Here is a 21,677-nt window from a genome sequence, read left to right as displayed (position 1 = left end):
CCCACTTACTCCCTGGATCTTGGGCGCTCGCGTGAGCAGTCTGAGGGAGGGGCGCCGTTAGCTTCGAGGCGAACTGGAGGTGTTTGGATGAGCGGTGTTAAGGGCGATCAAGCCGAGGAACCGTATCTGGAAGCGTCAAGGCAAGCAGAAAAGGTGGTTAGGAGGGATGAGGACGAGGGGTCGAGTATCAGAATTTTAGACCAGTATAAACGTGAAGATGAGCACGTGTATGTTCGTCGTGTGCTTCGATTCGGGGTTGGGGAATGGCGTGGAAGCGGTGGAAGCGGTGCAAGTGGACACGGAATGCGGTTTGGAGTGACATGGGCCACCAAGGACAAATGCGAGGGAACCAGGCAAGGAACCACTGCATGGACCGCAGCGATTCGAGCGAACCAGATGTGCTGGAACCTTGCAATTAGTCGGTCGGCAAGCCTCTTGATGCCGTTTGGGAAGCCAAACAAAATACCAAAAATCCCACTCCGAGTGACAGAGAGTGTGCTGCAGTCTCTCTAGCCCCGTCCGTCGTGAGGCACCATGGGACCGCAAGGGAGCATGAGGGCGCAATGATTGAAGCATGCAGCATGAAGAAGCAACAGGATGGACATGGCTTGATGGGATGATGGCTTCTCGCTCCCTGTCCCCTGGCACCGCTGGACCACTCAGCGGTGGGAGACTGTGGGAGACTGCGATTCGCCTTCGCTGCCCTCGCCCAGCTCAGGAAATCGCCGCTACTGATCTTTTTTTTCGTGCTCCCCCATGCGTGTCCACCCACCATGCACCTGCACCCTCCGAGAGTCACGGCCAAAAAAACTAAACTTGCCCAAAGGCTACATAACTATGGCTGTTCCCTTTCTCAGGATGCTCAACACGTCAACCTCGTTCCCTCAGCCCCGTGCCACACGGGACTGAAGGTATCCCTCATTCATGCGCTGTATCGCACACCCCGCTGCTATCTTCGCCATGGGTCATCTTTGATCCCCTTCGTCTTCTCTTCCCAGAGACTGACCTCGCCGCCTTGCACCGGGAGCAGCTCGATAGTGTTCCCACGTGCCCTCCCTTCACCGTCTCTTTTCACGTTCGCTTCTGCCCTCTGTTAGCCCAGAATTTTTCTTCAAGGGACAGCCGTACCCACACAGTCCTTCCTTGAACTTCTGGCTTGTGGCCGTCCGCCCAGGCCCGACGGTTTCCACCACCATGGCCAAAGAAATGTCCATGACCTCTCGCACCGGCACGGCCAATCAGCGTATGTATGCCACTGCTTTTTGGGTCGCTTTAGATTCCTCGGGCTCATAGTGTCGCAGGCTATGGAACCAAAGGCGAGAGACTGGTCGCCGGCATTGTCCCCCTGTCTGCGGACAAGACCCGAGTTCTACTGATACAATCCTCCCGGCGGAATGGCTGGGTCCTTCCCAAAGGCGGCTGGGAATTGGACGAGGCTTCGGCGTCAGTTGCCGCTGTCCGAGAAGCGTGGGAGGAAGCTGGGATCATCTGCAAGGTCGAAAAAGATCTGGGTCACATTCCGGACACGCGGCCAACAACGGCCGTGACGAAACACGCTCCTAAAGCAAGTTACCACTTCTTCGAGGCCATCGTGACCGAGGAAAAGGACAATTGGCCCGAGAAAAACAAGAGATCCAGGCAATGGTACGCTTATGCACAAGCAGTTCAGCTGTTGAACTCCCGGCCCGAGCTGTTGGAGGCTTTGAGGAGGAGTTCGGTCAAGAAGTGAAAAGGAATTGGACAAACGATTGTGTCTAGACAGCATACATCGACGCCGGATAGAGAAAGGCCCCAAGAGGAGTCTTTCGGAAGATGACGGCTACGTGGCTTCAGCATTGTCTCACTGCTTCGTTAGTCCTGACAGACGATCTGCGGGACATGAGCAGTCTTGGGGTGGTTGGCATTGAGACCATTAGCTCGAGCATCGAATAGAAGAATCCAGAGCTCACATGAGCAACTGCATCTGGTGCTGTGGACGCATCACGCCCTTGGAGGGCGATATATGCAGCAGTGAACTGGCAGAACAAAACTATGGATCTCAAATTGCCCTCAAATGATAGCGTGAACATCCCTTGGAATATTGAGCCCAGTACTATCTGTTTGTGAACCAATGGCAATTTTGCCCATCAGCACGATATGGGTGTTCTGGTTGTTTTTGAACCGTCGAATGTCAGTGGCCATTTCCGGCGGCCTAACGCATAATTAGGTCTGGACTGCATGAGATATACAAATTCAGATGCAGTAGAAGGATACATTGGTCCATGTACCTAGTTGTATGGGAGGAGCAGTGTGTTGGCCGCCGCGTAGTTTCGTCTGGGTCTATGTACAATATCCATGCCACCCCGAGCTCGCCGTGAGAACTCCGCAACTGTAGGCCCGTTTTCTTGTCCTCCATCTGCATCACGGTCACTCATTCATCTCCCTAGTGCTCCAAGTCGACGGGGAAGTTCCCAGCTTCACGTTGATCGTCCCACCTATGGATCCAGGAGCTAGGGCACAATGATCGATAGGCCAAATAGAACTGAGACAGGTCAGCATTTTGACTTCCGTTCCTTTGACGATGTGCATGTACCTGTCTGCATGGCTTGAAATCTTCGCCCTTTGCCAGGATGCACTTGTGATAATCGACGTAGTTTTGCCAGCAATGTTTTGTCCTATGATACCCATGGTTAGGCTGCTGGATGTCTTCGGCCGCTGTGGAAAGGAACGTACTGGTTCTGGTTAGGGAAGCGGGCGTCGTATCCAGCTATAGCGATGTCAGCAGGGGAGTTGTAAGGCAGTCATAGATTCGAATTCTTCGTACCAGTAACGAACTTGAAGGGCTTGGTGACGTTTCCACCGAGCTCATCGGCGTCAGGAGTCTCGATTTGAGTCATCTTGGCGAGTGGAAGAAACCTCTTGCGGCTGCGGTGGAATATACAAAGGAAGCTCGAGTGCTGAGGCTGGGTTGAAAAGGGAAGCTTCAGAGGGGAGGTTGTCACCTGAGGCCTGCAGCGAGGTCGAAAGTCGGAGGTTGCAGAAGCTACTAAGGCGTAACAAGTGTGGCCTGACTCTGATTGGCTGTCGTCCTACGGAGAGCTTGGGAGCAACTTCAACTGCGACTCCAACGTCACTCTTCCCTCGTCCTAAGGATCTATTCTCTTCAGCTTCGCTTCCAACTCTCCACTCCGCCTACCACTGCACGGCAAGGATGAATACTGCAAGACTCTTGAGGCTCCAGCCTCTTCGGGCAGCTGGCATGCGGCAAGCTGCCTTCCGCCAATCCGCCCAGAAACAGACTGCCAGACCATTCCACAACACCCGAACCATGTTCAGGACCAAGGTGAGCAGGAACATGCCCTGGACGCTGAAAAGCTCATGCTAATCATCTCTGATAGGAGGATGACCAAAGTGGTAAGATGGCCAGACCTCTGGACATTCAAGGGAGCAATTGACGCTGACAACCCGCAGCACACACCATCACCCAAAGAATCCGCATGCTCAAGAGAATCCCCCCGGAACTGCTCCCTCTCGGCGTTGTCATTTCGTACGTATACCCATTCCTAGCGAATATGAAAAAGAGATTTGAGTACAAATACTGGCCACGAGACAAATGCTGATTGGTTTTCTTGCTAGCTTCGCCTTGTTCGCTGCCTGCTTTGCGATGGCAAGGAAGCTCATGACCGACAGGACACTTCGCTTGCAGAGGTCTTCGCAGAAACATTGAGAAGGCGATGGGAGCACCTGGATTTCGACGGCAGTCAAGTCACGTACGAACGAGGGAGAGTCTCTATTCTCAAGTCCCAAATTGCCGAAAATGGAATTGCTTCGAAGCATTGCGGGGATGTGTATATAAACAAATGCAGCCAGCAAGAAAATTCACAGTCTGTCCTGTGGCTTGTTGACACCACTCTGATCCTTTCCTCAGCACACTTTTCCAACCGCCATACTAGTGCCACAATAACTCGGCTTCGCCAGCTCGGCCCTCCCCTCTTTCAACGTCCCCTTTCGTTGGGCGGACAGTTGTAAGTCCTTCATCGGCTCAAACTGATAGACTAGATGTCGACAACAGTAACCGGCTTCGTTCCCCAACTTGTGCGGAAACTGACCGTTTCTGCTAACCATTTGAGTCGGGCGCGTGGATTGTGGCGGTCCTCGTCAGAGCAAAACTGCTGTTGTTTTGGAGCTTGTCCAAGACGTGGTAGTGTTGAATTCGTCCGAATTACATCCTCGCTCACTCGGGCTTTGGGCCGGCAACATCAAGCCCTTCTAATCCATCCATGGGATCTGCAGGCCTGTCGTTCTTTGCGCTTTCTACAGCGGCCTTATCCTCGTTTGCTGTGCCATATTTTGCGAGATAATCCTCCTGAATGCCAAATATTAGCACACATCCTTCCATGATGCGGCAAACAAACAAGCAACAGTCCAGGGATAGAAAGACTTCTGTCACACTCACTTGTTCCCAGATGGCAGTGGTGCTGCCCAACCCAACTTCTCCAGTCTCCTTTCTGTCGGGTTTTGCCATGGCTACCTTGATTACCCGTCCGTAGAGCTCACTCTGATCCATATTATCGATTGCTTCCTTTGCATCGGCAGCCTCCTCGAACTCGACATATCCAAAGCCGCGATGTAAATCTGTCGAAGACGGCGCCTCAGGCTTGGGTAGAGTGATGTCCACTATTTCGCCAAACGGGACGAACGCCTCCGAGAGAGTTGTGGCAGTCACAAGGTTGGTGTCAAGACCGCCAACGTAGATTGTACTGTTCGGGCGGGTTGATCCCTCCGCCATCCTCGCGCTGCTTGACTCTGCAAGGGTCGAAGGAGGCTGAAGGTTGAAAAATGTGGAATACCGCGATCACGTGGATTGATATCTCGCCTCACTGTGCTGGATTAGCTGCGGCTGCGGAGTTCAACATTGGGGGGGTTCCAGGGATGACGCTGGGAGGCCACTAACCGTTTTGCGGCCCTAAAACCTTCGGGACAAACGACGGTGTCCAGATCAGAAAGTCGAAATACTGAGACGTATCAGAGTGGAAGATGAGGACAGCTGCTTGCTAAACCCTGATTCTCCTGTCCATCTGTTCACTTGGAGTCGTTCTCTTCTCTGCTGCATGACTTAGCCTTTTTTGACTCCTCTTTACCTTCTCTTTCTCCCTCAACCAGCACAGCACCACATCCGTCATGGTGCGTCTTAGGGAAATTCCACGCACAGCGACTTTCGCGTGGTCTCCCGATGCGCCCTCGTCTTGGATCGCAACCGGCACGAAATCGGGTGCTGTCGACGTCGATTTCAGCAATGAAACCTGTCTAGAACTTTGGGACCTGGCATTGGAGAATGGTGAACAGAGTCAAGAATTACAACCCTCCGTCACTCTGCCTACTGAGACAGGGTATGTGATTCTATTTGTTGCCTAGAAGTCTACTAACGATTCGCAGCTTTCACGACCTTGCCTGGACGCCGGCTCAGGCTGGACACAAGAGGGGGATTATTGCTGGGGCCTTTGACAATGGATCACTGGGCTTGTGGGACGCGGACAAGGCCATCACGAACACGGCGGATGCCTCTATTTTCACCCACAAAATACACAGCGGAGCAATCAAGGCCTTGCAATTCAATCCCAAGATACAGAATTTCCTCGCAACGGGTGGTGCCAAAGGGGAACTATTCATTTCAGACTTGAACCACCTCGACGCCCCAATACGGCTTGGAAGCACTGCTGCCCGGGCGGACGATATCGATTGTCTCGACTGGAATAAGAGAGTCTCAAATATCCTGGTCACAGGAAGCAGCGGAGGTTTCGTGACAGTATGGGACATGAAAACAAGAAAAGAGAGCTTGACGCTCAACAACTTCCAGCGGAAACCTGCTAGTGCTATTGCATGGGACCCTGAAAAGCCCACGCGATTGATTACTGCTGTACCGCTCGAGCAGGAGCCTGTCATCTTAGTCTGGGATCTAAGAAACTCAAACGCCCCGGAGAAGGTGCTTCGTGGGCATGACTCGGGAGTCCTCTCGGTTGCCTGGTGCCCGCAGGACCATGACCTCTTGCTATCCTGTGGGAAGGACAACAGGACGATACTATGGAACCCCCAGACCGGAGAAGCGTATGGTGACTATCCAGTTGTGACAAACTGGACTTTTCAGACAAGGTGGAATCCTCATAACCCGAACATGTTTGCGACTGCCTCCTTCGACGGCAAGCTGCAGATCCAGACCCTGCAGAACACCAATCCGAGCAGCACTCAGACAGACCAGAGCCAGGCTGCCGATGGAGAGGACTTCTTCTCCAAAGCCCAGACGCAGCCTCAGACTTCATCTTTCTCGCTTGTCAAGGCACCCAAGTGGCTAGAGCGACCTGTTTCCGTATCTTTCGGCTTTGGTGGAAGAATCATCAGCGTCAAGCAAGCGGATCCTGGGAAATCGAGGGCTTCAAAGATCTGCATCAGCAAATTCGAGGTGGATTCGAACGTCGGGAGCGCGACAGAAACCTTCGAAAAAGCTCTTCAGTCAGGGGATCTCACCGGCTTGTGTGAGGACAGGGTTGCATCTGCAAGGACTGAGGAGGAAAAGGCTGATTGGAAGGTCATTGAAACCCTGGTGTCCAAGAATCCTCGAGCGGAGCTAGTGAAATACCTAGGCTTTGAAGACACAGCTGAAGACAGCACAAATGGTGTTGAGCAGCAGCCTTCAGGGGATGACAATCCAGAAGAGCAAAAACCCTCCGTCAACGGGGCCTCGAAGGCGCACAAGCGATTCCAGTCCATTTTCGCAAGCTCGGCCGACGGGGATTTTTTGGCGGAATTGGCGGCTACGAAGGGTACCAGGACCAACAATCCCTTCCAGATCTACACGGGATCCGAGTCCCAGGCCGACCGAAAGATCACAAGGGCCTTGATTTTGGGGCAATTCGAGAAAGCTCTGGACGTATGTCTGCAGGAGAACAGAATGTCTGATGCTTTCATGATTGCCATTTGTGGCGGCGAAGCCTGCATTAAGAAAGCCCAAGAAGCATATCTCGCAAAACAGTCCGGCGGACCAAACTACCTTCGTCTGCTCGCTTCGGTTGTTGGCAAAAATCTCTGGGATACAGTCCACAATGCTGAGCTCGCGAATTGGAAAGAAGTCATGGCCACGCTGTGTACATTTGCTGATGAGCAGGAGTTTCCGGATCTTTGCGAAGCTCTTGGAGACAGGATTGAGGAACAGATCGATGATCTTTCTTCAGTCTCCCGGAAAGATGCATCTTTCTGCTTCTTGGCTGGTTCCAAGTTGGAAAAGGTGGTCGCCATCTGGATTCAAGAACTCAAGGAGCACGAGGAGGCAGGAGCCTCGGAAGCGGACGCATCTTCAGCATTTTCGCTGCACGCCCGCGGCCTCCAAGACTTCATTGAAAAAGTAACAATTTTCCGACAAGTGGTTAACTTCAAGGACGAAGGGCTGTCCAAGACTGGGGAGTGGAGGCTGGAAGCCCTGTACGGCAAATATCTGGAATATGCAGACATTGTAGCTGGTTCCGGCCAGCTCGACGTTGCCCAGAAATATCTTGATCTTCTTCCTGCAAGCTATCCGGGAGCGGATGTTGCAAGAAGCCGGATTCAACAGGCAAGGAAGAAGACAGCCGCTCCAGCGGCTGTTCCTCAAGCTGCCCCGATAACGACAAGAAACAAGCCTCTGCCAGGCACGTCACAATTTCAGCCTCCGACAACTGCTTTTACTCCACCAACTCCTCAGGTACCTACTCCTTATGGTGCAAGCCACTTGCAACCGAGCAACCCCTATGCACCACCCACGGCCACCAGTGCACCGTCAAATCCATATGCGCCCGTTGGCGGTAGCTATCAACCTCCACAGCAAATGAGAATGCCTCCCGGCCCTCCTCCCACCGGCCCATACGGCATTCCACAAGCAAATCCTATCCAACCCCCTCCTAGATACAATCAATCTCCGGCCATTCCTCCTCCGTCCCAAGACAAAGGTATGTCCAACTGGAATGATATCCCTGAGGGCTTTGTCAAACCTCCGACTTCGAGAAGAGGCACACCTAGCGTTCCACCGCAGCCTGCCCAGAATCCATTTAGTCCACCCCCGGGACAAATATCGTCTCCTCCTGCTGCTCCGCCTCTCGGTTCAAGGCAGAGAGCCTCGCCAGTTCCCCCTCCACCAAAAGGGACTGGTCCACCTCCGCGAGTGACATCTCCTCTGGGCGGGCAACCCCCTTTTGAGCGACCATCATCAGCAAGCAATCCTTATGCACCACCGGCCGTCACATCGCCACCCATCGGACAGAATATCATGTCGCCGCCAATTCCGAGAGGTCCATCTCCATATAACGCGCCTCCTTCCCACGCTCCTACAGCCCCCAACAGATATGCGCCGGCATCAGGGAGCCAGCACTCGACTGCTCCAAATACACGTCCATCTATAGCGCCACCTCCCCAAAGTTCATCCTTCCAAGTGCCTGCTCCTCCGATGAACCCTTATGCTCCAACTCATCAATCGCAACCAACTCGGCAGACAAGCTATGGTCCTCCCCAACCCACACAGACGCCGCAGTCAGCTACAGCGCCGCCAATACCCACCCCACAACAGCAATTCATTTCCGGGCCACCTCCCGCAGGAAGCGGGCCTGCCGCTCAAGGGCCACCCTCGCGGCCTGGCACAGCGGGTTCAAATAAAGCCTCCGCTGCTCCTTCAGCACGGAAATATCGTGAGTTGAAAATATGTCCTTACCCCATTGTGCGAAGCTAACGAATTCTGGTGCAGCCAAGGGCGACCGCACACACATTTCCCCCTCTGCCCAACCAATCTATACCATCCTCTCTTCCGAAATGGCGCGTGTCAAAGCTCGAGCTCCACAGTCATTTAAACCACAAGTCGTTGATACCGAAAAACGGCTCGATATCCTCTTTGATCATTTGAACAATGAGGATCTGCTTAAGCCGGACACAGTGGCGCAATTGGTTGAGCTAGCTCAAGCGCTGGAAGGAAGGGATTTTGTCAAGGCACAGGAAATTCAGATGGATGTGCATACAAACAAAGTAGAGGAGTGTGGGCATTGGATGGTGGGTGTGAAGAGGCTGGTGGGGATGTGTAGAGCCACCCCTTAAGGGCCGCCGACGACCCTACCTACCGAGATAAAATCTCCCGGACAGGACGATCGAGCGATTCCTACGAATATGAGTATGAACACGACTTCCATGGTCAGACGGCTGGTAGAATAGTGTGGATTTACGTCTACAAGAGTGTGACATTGCCGGGATGGGATGGACGACTGTGTTTCGGAGGAAGCGACAATGATTCCCTTTAGCTTGGATTACTGCACCGTAGAGCCCGTGCATGCACGAGGAACTCACTCACTCATAGATGAAATGACGAGATTGAGAAGAAAGCACAAAGGGTGGCTCTTTTCTGATCTTGTGAGATAAAACCAAGGTTTGGGATTAGTTTGCACCATTAGAAGCACAAAAGAATGACCTTGTGTATCTGGGTAGACAAAGTCGCTTCTAAACAGAGCGAAGTCCTTTCCTAATCTATTACACTTGCCCAGCAGCTTTCATCTTGGAGGTAATGTGAATGGCTGTGCCGGCCTCGGTGTGGGGAAATTCCTCGAACTGAGCAGAGCGCCTTTCAACGCGCGGATCTCGTTCTTGAACTTTGTCGCCTCATTGACCGCCGCTTGCTTCTTTTGTTTAGTATCTGTGCCCGTGGCCGCCGTTGATCCAGGTCCGCTGTAGGTGGTGAATGATCCCATGAAATCGACGTGAAACGGATTGTGACTTGCTTCGAGTTTGTCGAGGACAGCTTGGAAGCCGCTCATAGAGTCTTTCAGACGGTCTTGGGAATAGCTATTATTTTGAGAGTTCAGCAGAGAGAAGAGTGTAGAGTGCAAGGATCGCAATCGTGAAGACTGTGAGGTTGTAGGATCTTGTGCGGACAGGTAGTCATTGTCTGGGAAGGAGGAGAATGACATGGATCGAGAGGGCCGAGGGGAGGTCTGTGTTGCGACATCGCGGTGGAACAGTTCTGTTGGGTCTGAATCCACGGATTCAACATCGTCCCCATCTTGGGCTTTTTGTTGCTGCAGAACCGTGCTGGTCGGAATGTAGGGAACGTGAGAAACGGTGGATTCGAGTTTCTTGTTGAGAGTTTCAAGGTCTGTTTTTGCAGTTTCAGCAAGGTCATGGCGTGCTTCCGTAAGGGATTCAAGCATAGGTTGCACAATGTATTTGCTTGCAGCCCATGTCAAGGCAGACACGCCGGCGAAAGCGTACGCTGCATGAGCAAGGCGTTCGAAAGTGACCAGCGGAGGTGGTTTCTGAGGCTTCAGCAAGAATTCTGGATAGGTGATGATGGGAGGAATGTCTCGCTTCTGCGGGGCAGTAGAGGATTGCGATGGTGCTTCCTCAATGGTCGACTTTGAGGCTGTCTCCGTCTCCTTTCCATCTGAAGCCTCCGTCTGGCTGCTGTCATGTATGATTTTCAGTTCAGAGCCCTCATCAGAGGTTGGCAGGGAGTCGGAGTGTTCAGGACCAAGGAGCTTTTCTATCTCTTCTGATTGTAGGCCTTTCTTCTCCAAGAATGCGACTTTGCGTTCGCGTGACGCGTCTCTTATTGTTTCATCTTCGAGGAACTGCCGAGCTTGCTCAAGTAAAGGTAGTTGTGAACCCGGTGACGGTGGTGCTGTGCTGGGATTGGGAGTTTGGTCATCGGAGGCAGGAGGCCCGTCTTTTGGTTCCGAGTTGTACTGCTGCTGCCATGAGGGAATGGAGGGTTTCTTCTTGGATTCTGAATCGACCATATCGTAGCGCTAGGGGTGCCGTCAATCTGTCACAGAGGATGTGCTTGGGAGAAAGACTGCGACACTTTGATGTGGCGGACGCCCGAGACTCGCTGGCTGAGAATACCAGCCTCGGCTCTTTAATATTGACGGCGGAAATGGTAGGGCTGAATGTCACCAGCCACAGAAGCCACAATGCTGGTCCAGCGTGAACAGCCACAGTCGCCATCCCTTTCCCACGCTGTACCCTTTGAAAGTCTTCACATCAAATATTTCGGTACTCATGCGTTTCTGTGTTTGAGTTGATTTGGGAGTCATCTCTATTGTCTTAAATTTATTTGAATTCCTGTAAAACCCCGAAGATATCGATGCTGGATCTAGGGGGAAGCCACCAAGCAAGGAAACACGACCTCTGACGCGAGAACTCCACGAGAATCCAGGGCCGGGCGCAGACCAGCGACAGCGGAGAATCTGGGCATTTAGCCGAAGTTGGAACCTCAGAAAAAATGACAGATAGAAGCCGACGGGTGCGACGTCAGATCAGTGAGGCCACTGAAGACTTCACAGAAGACTCCGACCTAGGCAGCGGTGAAGATTATGATCCAAGAAGAACCGACTCAATGAGGCGAGCAGGCAGATATGAGTAAGTGCCACTTCTGGTTTTGCTGCAAGTCACCTCCGTATGCTTCACTTGACGGCAATTTCTGGCCGAAGAGGCTCAAACCGCGTCACTTTGGGACCGTGTGAGATTGCTGCTCGCCGCTAGCGACATGAGGATGAGAGCCGCAGCCGGCAGCAGAAGTGAATGCCTCTGCTTTAGCCACTGTCGATTGCTATTCAGGCGACTCGAAATTTATCTCAGTTGTCCAACCTCTCCCTTTTGTAATTATTCGTCTAGCCAGAGATCTTTGTCGCGCCTTCCACCAGACCCAGCGAACAGCCCTTAACACCGTCATACATGATGCCTTTCATTACGTTATACTATGCACCTCGTCTTGACGCAAGAGCTAACCCGATTTTCAGTTCTTCGGCAGCTTCGACCCCGGCCTCATCAAGACCAAGGCGGTCGGTGGCGTCAGCTGCTGCAAGCAATGTGTCTTCCGCCACTGTTCAGCGTGGGTCGGGCTCTCCAGATGATCGACGACAAAGCCTCAAATTGACCGTGAAGGCTCCTCCAAGCAAGTTGCGGGAAGTTATGCGGGCTAATGAGGTGGATTCGCTCCATGATACCCTTGGTGGCGGCCAAGTCCTTGATGCACCACGTAGCAGTCGACGTACTGCTTTGGCTTCAAGAACCAGCGCTCGAGGTAGCCGGCGACCGACCTATGCAGAGTATGGTGAGAGCGACATTGAAGATGAGGAGGAGGAGGATGACGAAGAAGAAGAGGAGGAGGAGGACGAAGAGGAAGAAGAGGAAGAACCCAACGACTTCGACCAACTGGGTGCTGAACCAGAGGGTGGCACCGATGATGAAGACGTGGAAATGGAAGATGTGCCTCCGCCTCCACCTCCTTCCAGGCGCCATCTACCGCCTAAACCCCCAAAGATTACATTGAAACCACCTGCCAAAGGAGATAACAAACCAACAGCCAAGCCCAAACTCATCGTCACACCCGCAAAAGTTGGTCCTCTCAAGTCCGTCGAGGAGCAGGAAATGGAGGATGCGTCAGAGGATGTGTCGGAGGAGGATGAAGATGAGGTCGGCAATTCGTCTGAGCTCTCCGATGAAGACGAGGAGCCTACGATAAACGTGCACGACGAAGACGCGGAGGGTGAGGAAGAAGAGATTGTGGTTGAGGAGGACGCGCCAGGTGAAGACGAGGAAGCCGACGAAGAAGATGACGACGATGATCTTGATGACAGCAGCGACGAGACGCCTGCTTCTGGTGCCGCCACTCCCGATCCCACTAAGATGACGAAGAGGCAAAGGGGTAGGCCCGAAGATCAAGGTACTCTGATGGCCTTGGATATGGCGCCTCAGCAGCGAAAGGTATGATGCAAACGATGTTGATCGCAAGTTGCTATGCTCATCACTGACTGAGTTTAGTTCTTCACGGATGAGGAGAAAGCGATGAAGAAGGATGAACATGCGAGAAAGCGAAAAGAACTGACCAAGCGCAAAGTGCAGGAGGAGAAGACAGCCGCCTTGAACAGATTGGTACGCAATATCCCTATTGATTTGAGCGGAGCTAATTGCAGTTCAGCTCAAACCTCAAGTCTCTAAAGCGCGAGGTGCCGCTCCAAAGCCAGAGACTTTGGCTGCGGCCGCAGCAGCTGCCGCAGCGGCTGGGTCACCATACGAGGAGGAAGACCTCCCACAGAGAGCCAATCCACTCTATACCAGATGGGTCAGTACGCAAGACGGTGTGAGACTGGGTGTGCCAGAAGAGTGGTTGGGGAAGAAAGTCGGCCGCTATTTTGGTCCGCCGCTCTCACCCAGCAGCAATATTCTTATTCAAGAGGTTGAATGATCCCACCCTAGCATCACATTCATCTCGTGCTCGGCTCCGACTTGTCGATATGTGAAGGTCCGGAAGGAATTCTGTCTCAGAAGTGGAAACATACCTTATGATGGTCCGATCCATCTGGAGATCCCGGAGAACCAGGACGTTCCCGAGTATCTTTCCACCAGATTACAGTAGCTTCTAGCATAGAATTCTCAAATCAACAGCAATCTAATTACACATGAAGGCATCAGCTGTTCCTCACTCCCCTTCAGCAATGTCTCGATCGTACTTATTGCAATCATCACAACGATGTTTGCAAGACTCTGTTCCTCTAGATCAGGGACTTTCGTCCCTTTTGCAGCCCTTGAACCTTCAAGTCCATAGGACGGGCAACCCTCACTTCTCTTCAACTCTGCCCCCAAGACTTCATCTCTTTTCTCTATGCCTCAGCATTTATTGAGTATGGCAGTAAATAGGAACCGGTTACTTCTTGCCCAGGCGAGTGGGATCTCTGAAGACTTCCAGATCTGTTTCATCTTGAGACCTGAGAACGTGGTTCGATGCCCAGTAGGTTTCAAATATAACCGTGATAAACCTTCTCAAGGTCGTGTAACTCGGGGATTGGATACTGTGGGGGCTGCCGCAGTGGGAGATACAGATAATCTCTTCTCTTTCTGTAATCCTCCCTTGTCCGAGGGCGGATGATCGCAGAGGAGCGGCTTCCCTACCGCAGGCTCCGAGGTAGCCATCGTGATATTCACTGTCCCTTTACACCATATCCCACAGCTCTTGAACATGTATCTGGTTGAAAGCCGGTAATGAGCAGTTTATGGCCTGTCCGTGGAATTATCACTCATTTGGTCTTGCGTCCAACGTGTTTCGGCCTGACGAGATCGGGTTGTCGCTTGCTTGCGTGGGGATTTCAATCATGTTCGGCCCAAGTTCCGAAGCAGCCCGCTCCCTATGTTCGTAGCGACTTATCAGCAATCGTCCATGTAGTTATCAGAAACGTAGACCAACTCTTCCTTCAGCTTCTCCAATGCTCGGGCTTCAAAGGCAGGCCTGAATGTCATGTACCCTGTAGACAACATTAGCGATGAATGCTGCGCAATGCACAGATAGTGTTACCATTCAGTACACCAAATCCGATGGCCAGTGCCCAACCAGCCATTCGATAACTCATTTTCTGTCCACGTCACGGACCCTTTGCCGGATATTGCCTTTGAGCAAAGGATACAGCTAGTTTGTAGAAGTCTCGCGAGATCGGATCCAATCGGAGATGTTCCGCAGCTTCGCCTTGGCGCTGTTCATTATTCCAGCCGCGGCGCGTCCTTGAATATTCATGACGCGCCAAAAAGGCCAAACAGCTTTCAGCAACATCGACAGTTCCTGACGCGCCTCCAAGAAAAGAACATGGAAAGCAATAGCGATGGCGAATTGGAGGGAGCGTGGCTACGTGCCAGACTCTGACGAAGATGATGAAGGAGAAGATGGCAGAAGTGGCAACCTCAACATCGACCCTGTGGATAGGACAACATCCGAGATTGGGACAGTCAATGTGCAGACTGAGGCTGTGAAGGAATATGACGCACCTTCCGATGGCGACACCAGTCCAACAAAGCAAAACAACAACGTCTCTGATGAGCATGACGCCTACCACCACTCTGGACCGCATCGCGCAGATCCGTTGTTGCGTGACGGTGCTCAAATTAGCCACCCGAGATTGTCGCAGACGTCCGACACCCGTTTGAAATCAACAGCTGCGAAGCTCCAGGCTGAAATCGAAAAAGGTCTGCAGACAGTGCAAGATGTCCTTGGCTCGGTGGCCTCAGGTTTCGACAGTGACAATGACAGCCCTCTTTCCTCGGTTCCCTCATCGGTGCACGCTTCACCCAATAAAACCCAGTCAGGACAATCACGACCAGCCGCTCTTGCGGAGGTGGCCATTCCTCAAATGTCCGCTAGTGACAGATTATTGCTGGACCCATCTGCTGACGCCTCACGGAGACGGTCCTTCCGACCTCGTGCTCCAATCCAGCTGCATCCCTATGCAATTGAGGATGCCAAGTATAGACAAACTTGGAGAGACAGGGGCTTGCACCCTATGCGTGCTCCTGACTTGCCTTCGGATCTGCGAGAAAGCGCAAAAGACGACTCCCAAGGCACCACTGCGGATGAAAGCAGTCAAGTGAACCACTCCGACAGTCACGTTCCACGGTCAAGCCCCGTCCCGGATGTAGGGTGTGGTGATTTTGAGGAAGCTGGAAATGATGAATCTCAAAACCCAATACGTGGAACACGTCTCCGTGTATCTCCTGTGTCCGATTCCGATGATGATCTTCCAGATCTGTCAGATATCTTCAAAACGAGAACCGAGACCTCGTATACCTCAAGACTGAAAAGACCCAAGCGTGTGCCAGTACAACAACCACAAACAGGGATTGACGGGTTTCGCATATACGAGCTTCCCGACCTGGGCCAAGCTCTCAGAAAAACATCCAAAGTCGATGTCGCGAGTTCCACGATTCCACCTTCCCCGCCTCGATCTCGTGATGGACTGTCTTCGCAGGGCGGTGGGGTGGACAACAATCTGGGAGTATCAACCGGAAATAGCACACCGGTCGTGCTCCCAACTCCAGTAGTCTCCTCAGATAAGCAGACTTCGAAGAGGACTTTCAGCAAAGCCCTCGATTTTTCTGACTCAGAGACCGATGCCATCAGTATTAGCGACGATTCATCTGCGCCTCGTGAATTCGAAGAGCGTTTGAACGATAGTTTTCAAGGCGCCCGTCAACTGCGGCGCAAGATCAAAGGAGTTCTGCCGGCATCTTGGTTGAAGCTGGACATGAAGCAGCAACGAAAGGAGACTCGTCCTCCTCGAAACCAAACCCAACCTCCCGTCAAGAGGGCTCTGGAAAAAGGGATAGCACAACACGTCTCATCGTCCGGCCGGATAGCAAGGGATAGGGTTGTGGGCGTTGAGATCACTGATCTGGAAGCTTCGTCAGAAAGCGAATCCACCAGTTCGGTCGATGATGAGATGAAGGGAATTGAGTACCAGGAACCAGAACTCTTCGAGGACGATGTCGTTGAAGACAATGCGGTCGATGCTATGCTCGCTCCCCAACGGAGAAGGTCGTCCTCCGGAAAAGGACAGCAGCCATTGAAAGGTGTCTGGCCCAGGAAGAATGCTTTCGAAGCCGACAAGACCCTCTCTGGTCGGGGGCTGTCCTTTCGCCGTCCAAAAGCAGCTGTAGCCTCTTTGTCAAATAATGGGGCGCGGCCGCGCAAGAAGGTCAAACGCAGGCACAGAAAGCCACAGATGACTATTTTGGATGCTCCTGGTTTCAAAGACGAAGATGTGCCACGCTTCTTGAGGATTGCATTGAGACGTACTGGGCAGCAAAGATCGCCACGGAAGCAAGACCCCTCCAAGAAGGTTTTCAAGTTGGCAACAATGAGGGACACCGAGGACGTGAATCAGGCGGTAAGAGACTGGGGTCGTGCTCACAGACAGATAGATGATTCTGTCAAACCCAACGATATCAGCAGCAGCAGTACCTCCTTAACGGCCAAGCCGCGCCGTTTCGACATAATGCCTGGGAATACTGCCGCTCCAACACGCACTTTTCACGAGGATATTCACTTTTCAGACACACAACTCAATTCCTTGAAACAAAGCACGAACACTACTCTCAATCGCATTCGCAACCATCAAAGCCAAAGTCGTCCCTTGCGAGACGAATCGATTGTTCTCTGTACTAATCGTCCTTCTGCGATTCTCGACTATTTCAAGCCTCGAGGCTCGCGTCGTAGTCATCTCAACTCGCGGCAGCGAGTTCCAACTGTTGAGCATAACACCCAGAACCTCGAGGGACCAGCTTTTGCGTCGTCGAACACTTTCACAGTCCAAAAGCTTGTGCCTCGGGAAGCACGACAGAGACCAAAGCGAGTTCGTCAGATCCTCCCGCAGAAAGCATCTACAAAACCTTCAATTCGTGCTCTTCCAATGTCTCGACCTCCAGGGTGCGTACCCAGCAGTTTTGCACAACGCGTTGATGCTGACTGAGACTCCAGAAAGCGCGATTTCTCTCCGTCCTCTCCGTCCTCTCCGTCCTCTCCACCACTTCCCCCGTCACGTCCTCTGAAGTAAGTACTCCTTTCGTCAGTCAAAAATCCACAGAGACTAAGCTTTGATTCCAGGAAGCAACGTCCTATCTCGCTCGGCACGCGTTACGCCAATAATCCCAACCAGCATGATGTCCTGTGCCTCCAAAGTCTGAGACTGGAAGATGATAACGACATTGTTTCCTGCGTGATTCAGAATCCTCCGGGATCAAGCTCCTTGTCGCATACCCTGATGCTGCCTAACTCTACACATGTCCGCGTTCATCTCATAAACACCACAATGTCCTCTATGGCCGATACCACTCGTCTATTCCAACCACGGTCGTCCTACAACACCATTACTACCGCCAGATCCCAACGCACTCTCCGTGCTGCTGGTTGGTCCGCAGAAGTGGAAAGCATCATTCGAGATGCTTTCAAGGAGATCTTCGAACTCATCTGTGGCGACGTTGCGACGCCTGGCACCACATCAGAGGAACAAACACGTCTCTTGAACCAGGCTGCGGATTCTGTCGAGTCCATCATCACTTATGCTAATGAGAGTCTCTCCTTCTCGAATAACGAAGAGCTGGAATCCTTCATCCGGTTGACATCGGAGTCAATGGAAAACGTATGGCAAGGGGTCGCTATAAGCGAGAGCGCCACCTCCGAACTTCGAGTCTCCCAGACGTTAAGGGTTCTGAATGCATTCCTCATTTTAGCATACCAAAACGATCAGTATGCCACAGCCACGGGCTTTCCAGAGAGAATTCGTGCCAAGAGCTTGAAGACCTGGCAGAATATTGCCAGCCTTGCTTGGGAACTTGCTTTTCGGAAGCACAACATCGCTCAGCTGTTCGGCAACATTGCTGCTCAGTTCGGAAGTGATTCTCTATGGCATGGACATCGGCTCAACCCCACAACGGAAATGGAGACCATCTTTCTAATACACCACCTTGGTCCCCACCAACCATGGAGCGACTACTTGGAAACAATCTTCTCCAGCCATGGCAAGCCAGGGATGCTCTTAGAGTCTCAGGCTGAGTCAGTCGCTTGTGCAGTCATGATACTTGTCTGCATTCTTTCCGTCGCGGGACCAGATGGGCTCATGACACATACCGACTCCAACTTCACGAGCTCTCTTGGTTGCTCCCTGCTTCGTCTTCTTCCGAGCCAGGTGTCTGAATTCCTCAAATTTTTTGCCGAGAAGAAGGCGAGTTACAACACGCGGTCTGGATTCAAGACACCACGGTTGAGGAAGCTGGAGCATTTCGGTCTCGTTATGTTTCGATGGTGCTTCGTTCTCGTACGGAATCTCCAAACTGACATCGCCGACAATCTGCTGAAACAGATGTTCAAGTATTACTCGGACAAGACAAACAACATGCTTGAACTCTTTACATCCAAGAACACGCACGGGTTGCCATCATTCCTCGAATGTCTAGTTCGTGCTGAGCTTCTAAATATGGAGGATACTGACACAGACTTCCACATTTTTCTGAAGCTCACAGCCATAACCTTGGCCGCTCAACCTCGATCAGACTCCGAGATTGAAGAACATATTCGGAAGCTGGCGCTCCGTAAACGCTCTCTTTTATTCATCTTGTTGCCCAACAAGGGCCGCGACACTCTTGATGACAATGCAGTGCTCGTCAATGAAGACTGCCCACTTCCGGACGTTGATCTGGCTGCAGTATCAAACCGGTACACTCTATTTACGACTTTGTATCACTATGCACCCGTCGGCTTCAAACCAGAGGTATCGCAAATCAGGGACTACATCGACTTCAATACAGCTCATGATGCAGTTCGCCAGGTGATTGTACGTTGTTGGGAAAACATTGCTAAGTCAACCCTCTCCCAGCCACTGGCTCGTGCGGACCTGCTTGAACTCGGAGAGTGGCTTCTGGCCATGTTCAAGTCTATGTTCAGTAAGCTTTCGCAGATCCCAAGTGTTGACGATGGCATGTACGAGAACGAGAGACGCATACACCTAGCCAATCGAAACACGACAATTGACCGCATCCTACATATTGCAGAACGAGCTGCAACAACAATTGACCTCTGCACCAACAAAGACCAGGTTTCATGTCTCCTCACTCGTCAAGAAGTGGACCTCCTGACTGTTTTCTGCTACCATGATCGCGGCTTTGGGGATATTGTGGTCAGCGGGATCTTCGACCTCCTCACATCATTTGTCAAGAAAGGCCTCAGCAATGCCAAAGATGAAATACTTTCCTTGAGAAGAGGCATTCGTGGTATACTTGTGGACCAGCTCAACCGCACGGATACCCCCCACGATATCTTATTGATGTCCCTTACCGAAACTTGGTTTGCAATCGGAAAGCTGATGGTGGAAGGTGGCCATTCGCAATGGGACCATTTTCTGAATGCTTGGTCTTCGATGTCCTTCCCACAAATTGCCGATACCGAAATCGGAAGGCAATGTCAGGTGTTGCTGATGAGCAAGATCGCAACAAATAGGAGCGTCGTTCTCGCTGACCCCTATCCTTTCATCCATACCTGGTTGTGGTCAATTCTAAAGCCCCAAGCGATGATCAAGTTCGAACACTGTTTGACGAACCAGCTCATGGAAAGCATACCAGATGCCTTCGGTCTTGATGATCTGCGTCGAAACATTTCAAACGGCGCGACCAGGTACTTCCTCGACCGGTCTGATATCATCAAACATCGCCTCTCAATCGTCTATCACATTATCCGCTATGCATACAGCGTCCAAAATGTTGCCGATCCAAACTCTAATGGAAAGCTCACGAAATATCAATGGGACCACCTGATGACCATGATCTCAAGAGCCATGAAGCAAACATGGGAGCAACTGGACGGAAGAGCAAGACCAGAATGGACCATGTTCATGCAGAAAGTAATATTCCGACTCGGCATGTACAAAGGCCCAGGCTTCGAAATCGACCCGTGGTTCGTTGATCTGGAACAGAAGGGATATGATGACAAGGTCTTCCATCTTGAGCGCCTCTTTATTCGTCTCCCAGGCGAGAAACGACCTGATCGTTATGACACTGAGTACATGACCAAGGCTTTCCGTACAGCTTGCGAAATGGCCTGGGTCAGCAACAAGGAACAGCAGTTTTTCCAGCATCTGGTCACAATATTTGGCGCTAACGATCCGAGCTACGTCGAGGTCGATGGCAGCTTCTTGCTCGATATTACCGAACAATTGGACTTCATGAAAGCAGTCTTCCCGGCGTACATTGAGCGAGCACTCAAAAGCAACCTGCCCACGACTCTATTCGCTGTCCCGATCTTGAATGCAGCGGCACAGATATTAATAGGACTGGAAATTCGTGTTGACCTCGAAGACCAATCGCACATGGAATCGTTCGCAGAGTTCGTTGTGGCTCTGATGGGAGCAGCAGTTGCCGCAATGCGGTACAACGGCTGCGAGCCTCTGTACGAGTACGGCTGGGAGATCGAGACAATCATCCTTCTCGGCGGTCTCTGTTGGCTCGGTTGTGGCCGCTGGGCCCACCTTCATCGACTCTTTCCCTCCTCCGGCGCCATCCTCGCCTTACAGCCATACGTGCAAACGTATGCATATTACGCTTACGAATGGATCTGCTCTGCTGCGGGTCTCGAGGACGGCGCCCGGCCTTCGGACCCAGAGGTCTGGGCAAAATACCGACGTAGTGTCGATAGGGGGGCGGAGGACTTCGGGTTCGAGCTGCCAGAACTGGTGCTCCCAGAGCATATCAATGCTCTCAAGGATTTTGCTGCCGACGACCTCGAGTGGTCGGGCCGTGAGGAGTGGCGTTTAAGCCAACTTTCGACCTGGGGGCCCGTCTGGGTGTTGGTCCGCCCCGGAATGGGGCAAGAGACGAAGGAGCCGCGAGAAGCGGTCCAAGACGACTTCATGATGAATGAAGTCCGTGTGGTGTTGGGCGGCCTGGAGAGGGCGTTGACTCGCTTGGGGGTCATGGAAGAGGAGTTGTGAGTGGCGTTCGCTGTGTGCTGGTGTTGTGTCTTTCCTTCTTGTTAGAGTAGAACGATACACAATCAATTTGTTAGAGTAATCCTTGGTTTCCACGTGCGCGTTTCCCTCAATGTGCTCTTTTGAGTGGACTGGACGTCCGCCATTGTCCCATTGATGACACGTTTGACAAGAGAGGGGATGGAGAGGTGTGCTCGCCAGAGACATCCGGCCAACAAAGGCGGCCTACAAAGGTCCTCTTGTCGCAGTCGGTGATGCATTTGCACACGTTGAAGACATTCCGTGCTGTCGTCGAAATGCGATGGCAGGTGCCCAGGATTCAAAAACGCAAGACCTGGATTATCTCGACGGCATGTTTTTCGCATCCCGTCGATGAGATGTGGAACTGCGTCTTCGCCA

General features: G+C 52.2%; 9 protein-coding genes across 9 annotated transcripts; 5 read left to right on the top strand and 4 right to left on the bottom strand.

Moving 5' to 3' along the window:
- The first annotated feature begins 788 nt into the window (after positions 1-788).
- Positions 789-2,166, top strand: PV07_09177 (uncharacterized protein). The gene is made up of 2 exons (XM_016396408.1): positions 789-1,243; positions 1,302-2,166. The coding sequence occupies exons 1-2, from the start codon at positions 1,195-1,197 to the stop codon at positions 1,727-1,729; spliced, it is 477 nt and encodes a 158-aa protein (XP_016246264.1). The 5' UTR covers positions 789-1,194; the 3' UTR covers positions 1,730-2,166.
- PV07_09176 (uncharacterized protein) lies at positions 1,962-2,987 on the bottom strand. The gene is made up of 4 exons (XM_016396407.1): positions 2,804-2,987; positions 2,713-2,746; positions 2,573-2,654; positions 1,962-2,521 (listed from the first exon to the last, which is right to left on the bottom strand). The coding sequence occupies exons 1-4, from the start codon at positions 2,874-2,876 to the stop codon at positions 2,423-2,425; spliced, it is 288 nt and encodes a 95-aa protein (XP_016246263.1). The 5' UTR covers positions 2,877-2,987; the 3' UTR covers positions 1,962-2,422.
- An 87-nt stretch (positions 2,988-3,074) lies between these two features.
- Positions 3,075-4,343, top strand: PV07_09175 (uncharacterized protein). The gene is made up of 4 exons (XM_016396406.1): positions 3,075-3,322; positions 3,378-3,393; positions 3,451-3,526; positions 3,616-4,343. The coding sequence occupies exons 1-4, from the start codon at positions 3,191-3,193 to the stop codon at positions 3,704-3,706; spliced, it is 315 nt and encodes a 104-aa protein (XP_016246262.1). The 5' UTR covers positions 3,075-3,190; the 3' UTR covers positions 3,707-4,343.
- On the bottom strand, positions 3,760-4,800 carry PV07_09174 (uncharacterized protein). Its single transcript, XM_016396405.1, has 2 exons — positions 4,436-4,800; positions 3,760-4,345 (listed from the first exon to the last, which is right to left on the bottom strand). The coding sequence occupies exons 1-2, from the start codon at positions 4,766-4,768 to the stop codon at positions 4,214-4,216; spliced, it is 465 nt and encodes a 154-aa protein (XP_016246261.1). The 5' UTR covers positions 4,769-4,800; the 3' UTR covers positions 3,760-4,213.
- Positions 4,801-4,965: 165 nt separating this feature from the next.
- On the top strand, positions 4,966-9,458 carry PV07_09173 (uncharacterized protein). The gene is made up of 3 exons (XM_016396404.1): positions 4,966-5,369; positions 5,416-8,687; positions 8,744-9,458. The coding sequence occupies exons 1-3, from the start codon at positions 5,161-5,163 to the stop codon at positions 9,085-9,087; spliced, it is 3,825 nt and encodes a 1,274-aa protein (XP_016246260.1). The 5' UTR covers positions 4,966-5,160; the 3' UTR covers positions 9,088-9,458.
- PV07_09172 (uncharacterized protein) lies at positions 9,353-10,867 on the bottom strand. The gene has a single exon (XM_016396403.1). It carries the CDS (start codon positions 10,776-10,778, stop codon positions 9,534-9,536), a length of 1,245 nt encoding a protein of 414 aa, XP_016246259.1. The 5' UTR covers positions 10,779-10,867; the 3' UTR covers positions 9,353-9,533.
- A 148-nt stretch (positions 10,868-11,015) lies between these two features.
- On the top strand, positions 11,016-13,450 carry PV07_09171 (uncharacterized protein). Its single transcript, XM_016396402.1, has 4 exons — positions 11,016-11,400; positions 11,781-12,747; positions 12,805-12,915; positions 12,962-13,450. Exons 1-4 carry the CDS (start codon positions 11,264-11,266, stop codon positions 13,226-13,228), a joined length of 1,482 nt encoding a protein of 493 aa, XP_016246258.1. The 5' UTR covers positions 11,016-11,263; the 3' UTR covers positions 13,229-13,450.
- On the bottom strand, positions 13,147-14,501 carry PV07_09170 (uncharacterized protein). Its single transcript, XM_016396401.1, has 3 exons — positions 14,333-14,501; positions 14,225-14,282; positions 13,147-14,165 (listed from the first exon to the last, which is right to left on the bottom strand). The coding sequence occupies exons 1-3, from the start codon at positions 14,385-14,387 to the stop codon at positions 14,054-14,056; spliced, it is 225 nt and encodes a 74-aa protein (XP_016246257.1). The 5' UTR covers positions 14,388-14,501; the 3' UTR covers positions 13,147-14,053.
- A 57-nt stretch (positions 14,502-14,558) lies between these two features.
- On the top strand, positions 14,559-21,348 carry PV07_09169 (uncharacterized protein). The gene is made up of 3 exons (XM_016396400.1): positions 14,559-17,230; positions 17,282-17,353; positions 17,408-21,348. Exons 1-3 carry the CDS (start codon positions 14,634-14,636, stop codon positions 21,279-21,281), a joined length of 6,543 nt encoding a protein of 2,180 aa, XP_016246256.1. The 5' UTR covers positions 14,559-14,633; the 3' UTR covers positions 21,282-21,348.
- The last annotated feature ends 329 nt before the right edge of the window (positions 21,349-21,677 follow it).

This window comes from Cladophialophora immunda, assembly GCF_000835495.1.
Source record: "Cladophialophora immunda strain CBS 83496 unplaced genomic scaffold supercont1.5, whole genome shotgun sequence".
Taxonomy (NCBI): domain Eukaryota; kingdom Fungi; phylum Ascomycota; class Eurotiomycetes; order Chaetothyriales; family Herpotrichiellaceae; genus Cladophialophora; species Cladophialophora immunda.
Note: the sequence above shows the minus strand (reverse complement) of the source record. Positions and strands in the feature narration are given on the sequence as shown.

Coding starts and splice junctions, on each gene's coding strand:
- PV07_09169 (XM_016396400.1), top strand. CDS start 14,634: ATGGCGAATTGGAGGGAGCGTGGCTACGTGCCAGACTCTGACGAAGAT. Junction 17,231..17,281: donor CCAATGTCTCGACCTCCAGG/GTGCGTACCCAG, acceptor CTGAGACTCCAG/AAAGCGCGATTTCTCTCCGT. Junction 17,354..17,407: donor CCCCCGTCACGTCCTCTGAA/GTAAGTACTCCT, acceptor CTTTGATTCCAG/GAAGCAACGTCCTATCTCGC.
- PV07_09176 (XM_016396407.1), bottom strand. CDS start 2,876: ATGACTCAAATCGAGACTCCTGACGCCGATGAGCTCGGTGGAAACGTC. Junction 2,747..2,803: donor GCCCTTCAAGTTCGTTACTG/GTACGAAGAATT, acceptor ACATCGCTATAG/CTGGATACGACGCCCGCTTC. Junction 2,522..2,572: donor ATTTCAAGCCATGCAGACAG/GTACATGCACAT, acceptor GACCTGTCTCAG/TTCTATTTGGCCTATCGATC.
- PV07_09172 (XM_016396403.1), bottom strand. CDS start 10,778: ATGGTCGATTCAGAATCCAAGAAGAAACCCTCCATTCCCTCATGGCAG.
- PV07_09175 (XM_016396406.1), top strand. CDS start 3,191: ATGAATACTGCAAGACTCTTGAGGCTCCAGCCTCTTCGGGCAGCTGGC. Junction 3,527..3,615: donor CCTCTCGGCGTTGTCATTTC/GTACGTATACCC, acceptor TTTTCTTGCTAG/CTTCGCCTTGTTCGCTGCCT.
- PV07_09173 (XM_016396404.1), top strand. CDS start 5,161: ATGGTGCGTCTTAGGGAAATTCCACGCACAGCGACTTTCGCGTGGTCT. Junction 5,370..5,415: donor ACTCTGCCTACTGAGACAGG/GTATGTGATTCT, acceptor AACGATTCGCAG/CTTTCACGACCTTGCCTGGA. Junction 8,688..8,743: donor TCCTTCAGCACGGAAATATC/GTGAGTTGAAAA, acceptor ATTCTGGTGCAG/CCAAGGGCGACCGCACACAC.
- PV07_09171 (XM_016396402.1), top strand. CDS start 11,264: ATGACAGATAGAAGCCGACGGGTGCGACGTCAGATCAGTGAGGCCACT. Junction 12,748..12,804: donor TGGCGCCTCAGCAGCGAAAG/GTATGATGCAAA, acceptor GACTGAGTTTAG/TTCTTCACGGATGAGGAGAA. Junction 12,916..12,961: donor CAGCCGCCTTGAACAGATTG/GTACGCAATATC, acceptor ATTGCAGTTCAG/CTCAAACCTCAAGTCTCTAA.
- PV07_09174 (XM_016396405.1), bottom strand. CDS start 4,768: ATGGCGGAGGGATCAACCCGCCCGAACAGTACAATCTACGTTGGCGGT. Junction 4,346..4,435: donor CCACTGCCATCTGGGAACAA/GTGAGTGTGACA, acceptor TTTGGCATTCAG/GAGGATTATCTCGCAAAATA.
- PV07_09170 (XM_016396401.1), bottom strand. CDS start 14,387: ATGAGTTATCGAATGGCTGGTTGGGCACTGGCCATCGGATTTGGTGTA. Junction 14,283..14,332: donor CGGATTTGGTGTACTGAATG/GTAACACTATCT, acceptor TGTTGTCTACAG/GGTACATGACATTCAGGCCT. Junction 14,166..14,224: donor TTGGAGAAGCTGAAGGAAGA/GTTGGTCTACGT, acceptor CTACGAACATAG/GGAGCGGGCTGCTTCGGAAC.
- PV07_09177 (XM_016396408.1), top strand. CDS start 1,195: ATGGCCAAAGAAATGTCCATGACCTCTCGCACCGGCACGGCCAATCAG. Junction 1,244..1,301: donor CACCGGCACGGCCAATCAGC/GTATGTATGCCA, acceptor ATAGTGTCGCAG/GCTATGGAACCAAAGGCGAG.